Here is an 8,687-nt window from a genome sequence, read left to right on the forward strand (position 1 = left end):
AATTAGTTCTTCATCTCTACCTACCTAATTAATTACTTATGTATACACACACACACACGTGTGCGTGCGTGTGTGTGTGTGTGTCATGCATGATCAGTGGGTGTGGTGGATATATTGATAGTGAACGGGGGATGAAAGTCATACAATGTACACACAGAAATGTGGGTTTTTTTAGCTTAAAAAAGGGTAATGAATAATTAAGATCCACGTGAAAATCCGTTTATATTGATGAACTAACATTATTCATAAAAAAAAATAATTAATAATTCTGATCCTCACGTTCCTATGTTGTCTGCGTAATCTCTGCCTTTATGCCCTTTATTAATCTTGTTTAATTAGGCATCAGATTATGGATAATATTGGATCAAAGATTGATTAATTGGGATAATTAAATCTCATACATATATGTATATATAGATGAAAATAGATATAAAATTGGAAACATATGCAATGTGGCATCATCGTAAACCAGCTTTGCATAATTCCAAAACTGCATATGGATTAAGAATTAATCATCGAATAAATTATTAATCCCTTCTTATGACTACTAATTGTTCCTACAGTCTGGCGCCCAAATTAGGATAATTTTAATTAGAATTTATGCATCATTCCATCAATCATTCCTTCAATATATCCATCTATTAGATTTGGAACTAAGAATTTTCAATCCCTAAACAAATTTATTTTTGTTGTATTTGAATCCACGGATTTAAAATTAAAAAATTTCAAATTTATAGTAACAAACTCATCTAACTTGTTTGGATAATTCAATACTGCAAAAAATTTCAAATTCTTCAATTCCATTTTGAATTATGTTTTGTCACTGATGGGTATACACATACCACCCCTGCAAAAAGATCAAAACACCTTCATCAAGGGCATTATAGTCATTTCGCGATTAGGATTCGCGTGTTTTGTAGCGGGCGGGTCGCAGTTGACCCGACCCGGATCGCACAAACTGACCGAAGACCCGGATGATGACAACCGTTCGATCAGAACACACACCGATAAGATAAGGTCACGTGGCCCAGTACTTGACGTACAACTGTGTTCTATAAATAGACCCCGATGCGCCATAAATGAGGTAACTGTTGTGCATTAATTGAGCTCGAACTTTGAGATCGCATATATTTCTCTCGATCAACCTAACTTGAGCGTCAGAGGGTCATTGTCGGGGACGTGCCCGACGAGCTCACGGTTCGTGCTTTATTCTCAGGGAACCCAAAATCTGGTTCGGAAGAGTTAATCTGTCTGCAGTGAGATCGTCTCAGGAGATCGAATAGTTCGACTCGGATCAGTCACATAATGAAGGATTTCAAATCTATTTACTATCAAGACATTTGAAATCCATTCCTCAATATCCAAATAATTTTATGTAAACATAGCCTTATACTACATTTGGATTCACAAAACATAATTACTAGGGATTTAAAACTCATATGATGGTAGAAAAATGGACAACTAAATTTATTAATTCAGGTGCAATTTAGCATCACAATCCGCTTTTTTTCCCCTTCCCTCGTTTTAATGATTAATTGGGTATTTATACTAATACAAAATTTCGATAATCCCTTACCTATTCCTAACTATTACATGGATAAGATTAATCGACCAAGGCTATTCAGTAATTTGCTACATATGCATCGATTTGGTACGGTCAACACCTTCTTTTTCCGGGAATATTAACGTTTCTTTTTTCGTTTTGATTCATTCCTGCATCATCGTTCAATCCAAGTGTACCCTTAGATCAAGATCTGAACTGTCCCAAACTATGAAATTCTTGCAAAATTTAGTAATATAAATAGTATAATGAGATTGTCGGGGATAAGGCAACCTCGTTATGAAAAAGCCAAAGGAAAAAGCATACACTAATTAAAGAGATTCCAAAAGGTATGTACATGATTAAAACAAAATTAGCCAGGTTAATTTTTGCATTAAGATAGCGTTTAAGGGGACACATGCACGTCATCTTAGCACCTCCTTCATCCTACATACTTTTTTTATCTTATACCTATGTATGTGCACGAGTGTCTGATTGTGCTGTATAGAATCTGTAAGAACAACTCGAGATAAATACCTTTTTGAAACAAAAAAAAAATAAAATTGACATAAATAATATATTTAATAAAGAATTAAATTGAAGAGTTGTATAGATATTTATTTTTATTTTTTGGTAAATAATAGGTAGAGGAAGGACGATCAACATAATAATTTCTGTTACAGTGGAATATTTGATTTGATTTGATATATATGTAAACTGTAAGCCCATCGTAACGAAATGGTAAATTCACTGTTACAAATCAATATTTTATTTCAGAAATTTATCTTGCGAATAAATACTACAGATTTGATGCATGGTCGATTATGAATAACAACTTGGGTCCAACTAATTAAAGAAGCATGACAAACTATAGTTACCGTATTGTACTGTATTACCGACAGTATAAATTCATGTTACATTCAATGTTTTGTGTAGTGAAATACTTGTTGATATAAACAAGCATCACACCTTGATTGCGGATGAGGAGTCTGGCTGATCAATAAATTCTTAGACCTCCTTTTTCTAATGAGATAAATTTTTTAGACAAACTCGTGAGACTTTTTCGAAATCAAAACAGATAATACCTCATAAAAAGAAACACCGATCAAATCAGAAATCGCATCACTGGTGCAGCCCATGGTTTTGGTAATTTACCAGTTGATTAATGGGTATTATTAAAAAGAGAAACAAAAGATGAAAAACGGGCCACAGGAAAGAGAAAGACGGGCCGGTGGGCCCGCAGGCGCAGTCAGTACAACTAAGCACACTTTGTACCTGGACATTTGAAGCAAAAGCTCTCATCCCCCCAAAGTTCTGGCCAACTGGTTTTAAGGGGGACCCACTGATGGCATTTTGGTCAATTTCTTTGCGTCCCTCCAAGTTGGCATCACACAACTGCTACTTCCACCCTATAAAAAAGATAAAACTTTTATCATTTTATTATAAATTGACGATTATTATTTTATAATACTCAATTCAATAACAAATATTATCTAAATATTTAAAAAAGTAAAATTTTTATGCGCGCTTAAATTAATATTCTTAAAATTAGTATTTAAAATTGAAATTGGCACATAATTACATTAATGGTCTTGCAAATTTATGTCTATTGATAAAAAATAATAATAAGTTTCATATAAACAGAATATTTTTAGTTAAGAATGTCAAAATATACAATAAAATTTTTTGTCATTATTTAAAAATAAAAATAGAAAAAATGTAAGCAAACCCCTTATAATATTACAAATGAGCAAATTATCTTTATATAAAAAATAAATAGCAATTTATCTCCCTATATTTTTTAAGATGAAACAATTTAACTATCTGTTTGAGGAGATAAATTATTTTATTTTAAAAAATAAATTGCTATTGTCTTCTCACACAAAGATAATTTACTTATTTACAATATCATTTGATAAATTATATTAAACCTTTAAAAAATATTAAAGAAAGAGAAGTTGAACTAATAATATTTTGAAAAATGGAAGTCTATACCTCAAATCACTGGTAGTATCAGCTTATAGGTTCGAGATCCAAGTGGTAGTATCAGGTCCTTTAGCTATTGTTCTTGAGAAATGACCCGGTTCGGCCAATTGCTCGAAAAAAGTCTTTACAGGATTTTTATCCATCAAAGTTTTTACTTCTAGTTTCCGCAAAAAATAATCATTGAGCCCTTCTCTTTTCGGACAACACATACAGCCGCCAACAGTCAAATAATTAGTAAATCATTGAGAGATATTTCTAGAATTAATTTATCATTGTTAAAAATAAAATAATAATTATAATATAAATAAATGCACCAGAATAGTAATTAAAGACAAGGGCGGGGGGGGGGGGGAAATTAATAAAAATAAAGGTGAATCAGAAAATTAAATTAAAAGTGGAAAAGGGAGGGGAGAAATGGGGCCCAAAGTCCAACAGAGATCAAATGCGGAGAGTGGTTTGAAGTCTCCCGAGACGTGCCACGTAGGACTTCTGCGTCTGACGTGAGGTAACGGTATTCTTTGAAGTACGCGCCTAGCCGCAGCGGATAACTGTGCTTACTGCCACGTCATCAACTTCCAAGGCAATGGTGCAGGCCCCATTTCCGATATATTTTTTTTTCTTTCCCCCTTTTCCACAACTTGTTTCAAATTAAATTGGGATTTTTTCTCCATTAATTTAGATGGAAACCCTAATTTCAACAAATACATTCATTTAACATAAGCCATGTTTTTCTTAAAAAAGAAAATTATTAAAGACTTATTTTTATACTATTTTTATTCTTAAAAATAATATTTTTGTACTACAATTTCTCAAAATTTAAAGTATTGTTATTTTGAAGTAAGCCGTCTCGATAAATAAATTACTTGAAATCATAAGTATTAGTGCAGGATAATTCAAGCTGAAAGAGAAAAACTCAAAATCGGCCTTGTTAACGTATATAACCTCACTTTATTTTTTGCAAGATAACTATATCCTAAAATTTCAAGAATAAAGAAAAAGGAACAAGAATCTAAGATCATTTCAATCCCAATATTACCTAGACATGCATTTTTGATTAAAAGATAAAAACCCAATTCTTAAATCAGTTTTATTAACATATACAATTTCAAAACATCCCTTATAAGATAATTAGATCCCAAATTCGAAGAATCAACACAAGGGAACAAGAACATAAGATCACCTCAATCCCGACATTTGATCCATGTTCCTCCGAAATCCATAATGCAAGATTATGTTGGGGATACCACATTCATCTCTGTTGGGACACAATAACTCAATTTGCCTAACCCATTGAACAATTAATGTACATAAATATAATGATCCTTAAATCTTGACAAGTGGGACAGTTCAAGTGCCCTTACAACACTAAGGGGGATGAATTTTGGCATGCCCCTTAATTAGGGCCCATGCCTCCCTACTAACCTTCTAAAATCTAAATTAGGACTAATTAAAATATATTCGACGTTGAGGGCTCATATTAATATACGACACGTGTCAGCAAATCATCCCAATGCGAACATATAAGTAAACTTGATCAAGTACCAAATTAAGGATCAAGAATTGATCAAATAGGGTCAAAATTTGGCTGCTAGCTAAGGGATTTTAAAGAAAGGGATAGATGGGGCAGTGGTGCACATGGTTCATGGCCAGTTGTGGAGGATAAAAAATTCTTAGGAAATATAATAATTTTTTTGTGTAATTATTTAATTTTTTAGGGGGGAATTAAATAAAGAAAAGCATCTCTTTTGGAATAGGGCCAAAGCCAACTACCTATAGATGAGAGGAGAGGAGAATGGGGTTTTGATTAAAAACTTTAGCATGTGGAGGGTTTTGGCCTTTGGGGTTTTGGAGTGTAATTAGAGTTATTGTAGAATACGTGCATGCGCCTAAAAAGCACACCACACGCCCACCACTATGGCTGCTTTGCCGCTGTCCATCTCCGACGGCCCCACCGGCCGGCATCGACACTCTTGTAGTTAAATTTAATTACACAAATACTTCACAATCTTTACAAAACTACAAGTACAATTCACAAGATGTATACAATAAAAAATGAGAGATCTCCGACCATCCACTGTATTGACCACGCGCGTCGCGATCGTCTCTTCCCTACAGAATACATCGTCTGTGACACATCAATCCTTACCTATAGAACCCATCGACTCGACCAATAATCTGTATAATTGAAACTTTAAAATTATGTCACCATTTAATTTGTCGATGTAACTTACCCCATGGGTGTATTTATAAAATCTTGTCCATGAATAAGGACTGTACATATAACTAAAACTGCAAAATCAGGGTGTGAAGTGGTAATTTTAAAAATATATGAAATGTTTGTATAATTGAACATAACTTCATAAAATCTCAATATAATTTACCTTAAAATTTATATTAAATGATAAATATTTCGGGACAAATGAAAATAGAAAGGTAGACATCTTTTGTGCAAGGGAGGGAGTATTAGTCTAACTCTATAGGATTAGTTAATTATAACTACCATTTTTAATTAATACAATAATGTGAACTCCATTTAATTAATAATAATAATAATAATGGTATTGACTTTGGTAAGTAGTTGGGTAAGGTGCCGTGGTACTAGGCGTTATTTAATTGTGTAATTTGGACACGATTTTTGGTAATGAGTTGTAATAATTAGTTTGAGAATGTGAGTTTGAATTGGCATCTTGTCATTAATGGAGCCTTCTCACTTTGTCCTACCCCTTTCTTTCTTTCTTTAAACTCAATAACGGAATTACAAGATGGTTGAACATGCATCGTGGTACGTACGTACCTCTATCACATTAATTGTCATTTGAATTTTTTGACTTAAGTTTAAATTTTTAAATATTTAATATATGATATTAGAATCAGATTAAATAAAACTTTTGATTCGAATTTTATTGCTACACATGTATAGACGTAGAGGGACGTTTGTATGTGAGGAGACACGTTAAGATATTAAATATCAAATGATTCTTCTCTTTCACAACTTCAATTGTTAGATCATGATGTGGTCGTGTAATACAATTAACTATTTTCACGTTTTGGATCAGTTAAACTCATAATAAATTTGATTTTTTTTGTATATTAGGTCATAAATTAATGCTACATACATCTCTTTTTTTTTTAGAAAAGCAAAGTATGTAGCAATCATTTCTATCAAAAAGGTATACGCGGAGTATGTAGGAGATATTCAATGACCCGTTATACTAAGTACCTGATGAAATATTTTTAAGACTGTTCTTGACATGGTTTTGCGACGTTGTGTTTGAATGATTTTTTTTAAAAGTTGATACTTAATTTTGAACTCCGATTTATATATAAGTTGAATATAGGTTAATGAAATTCTACTCAAATTGTAAAGTTGGAATCTCAACGCAACTAAAATTATTTATTTATTTATTTATTATACGAATATTTTATTTAATCGATCATTAATATTTTTAAATGTACCTTGCGATACGATAAATTATACATACAAAAGGTACATATGAATTGTTTAAATAAATATTTACATTACATATATATATTTATAATTAAAGAAAATAGAGATTTAGAGTTCTATATATGTAATAATATAGGGGGGAAAAATCAAATGGCAGTTTAATATGATAGCATCAGACGGCTCTTGATTGAGAATTGAACCTACTTAAATAAATTTAATTAAATCCAGACTTGGATCAATTACCGTACTCGAAAATGGTACTCTACCTATCCCACACATATCCTTATCATGCAGCCGCAGCTTTCACCGCCCCTCATTTGTACGCTTCCAGATTATCCAATCACAGGCCATTAAAACAACCCAGCACCAGCAATCCCCGTACCGTAATTATCGACCACAACCGAGGGCAATCTCTCTGCTCCCAACACTATATAATCCCCACTCTCTCCCCTCTTTCAACCCCCTCCTCACTCTCTCTCTTCTCTCTTCCTCTGCAACACTCAAAACTTGAACCGGAACATAAACATCGATCTCACATTTTCTCTCTCTATATTCTTCGAGAAGCAGCTCAAAAGATGTCGGCGTGCAGCAAAATCCGCCACATTGTCCGAATTCGCCAGATGCTCCGGAGGTGGCGCAAGAAGGCGGCGATGGCGGCCCGTCGTGCGCCCTCCGACGTGCCGGCGGGGCACGTGGCGGTGACCGTGGGCGCTAGCTGTAGGCGATTCGTGGTACGGACAACTTACCTGAACCACCCTGTGTTTAGGAAGCTCCTGGTGCAGGCTGAGGAAGAATACGGGTTCAGTAATACGGGTCCGTTGGCTATCCCATGCGACGAGTCTCTGTTTGAGGAAATTCTTCGGTACTTGGCCCGAACAGAGTCGAATATGAACAGCTCTGCCCGGTTTATGAGCTTCGAGGAGTTTCAAAGACACTGCCACGTCGGGTTCAGAACCAACCTCGAGTTTTGGGCCGAGTCGCGGCCCCTTTTGCATGGAGGATCCGATAAGGCCGTTTGGTGAAGCAAAAAATGGCCGGATTCGGATCGATAATTAATGCTCCGGATTTTGACCCGTTTGAGTTGGCGAATATTCACGTCTCGACGCTCTCCGATTGAATTCCTCAAGGTGCTATATTAGTAAGGAGGAGGAATGCGACTTTTCCAATTTCCAATTTTCTTTTTTGTCCTAAATTTTGTAATTGGTGTGCGTAAAATTATTGGGAGAGGGGTGGTGAGTCAGTGGGTCAACGAGCTGAGTGACCCGAATACGAAGGAGATGGCAAAACGGGTGGGCGGGTCACCACCGAGTCGTCCCGGGTTCGGATCGGAGTGTAGTAGAGTCAGGAACAACTAGCTGATCAATCATCACACACTCCTCACAAATGAATTGACGATGAGGTCACCCCTTGTAAATGATGAAATTGGCGATCGATTTTTACCCGTTCGATTAATCGAAATTGTAAAGAATTTCAAATATATATAAATAGCATTAATGTTTTTATTTTATGTATGTGGGAATTTCGACTTTTTAATAATTAATTGAAATTATTAATTAGTAGTGATCTTGTGATATATAACGTGTGCGGGAGTTGATAGAGGCGGCAGCCCCATGTGAGTGCGCCTTCTGTCTTTTTGGCTTTTGATCTCAAGGGGCAGTATTTGTTCTGTTTCACCTGAGCTTCTACAACCTTTTACTTGTTGTAAGAGGCGAG

General features: G+C 34.7%; 1 protein-coding gene across 1 annotated transcript; it reads left to right on the plus strand.

Moving 5' to 3' along the window:
• On the plus strand, window positions 7,296-8,467 carry LOC105166019 (auxin-induced protein 6B-like). The gene has a single exon (XM_011085208.2). The coding sequence runs from the start codon at window positions 7,550-7,552 to the stop codon at window positions 7,994-7,996; it is 447 nt and encodes a 148-aa protein (XP_011083510.1). The 5' UTR covers window positions 7,296-7,549; the 3' UTR covers window positions 7,997-8,467.

Source organism: Sesamum indicum, linkage group LG7 (genome assembly GCF_000512975.1).
Source record: "Sesamum indicum cultivar Zhongzhi No. 13 linkage group LG7, S_indicum_v1.0, whole genome shotgun sequence".
Classification (NCBI taxonomy): domain Eukaryota; kingdom Viridiplantae; phylum Streptophyta; class Magnoliopsida; order Lamiales; family Pedaliaceae; genus Sesamum; species Sesamum indicum.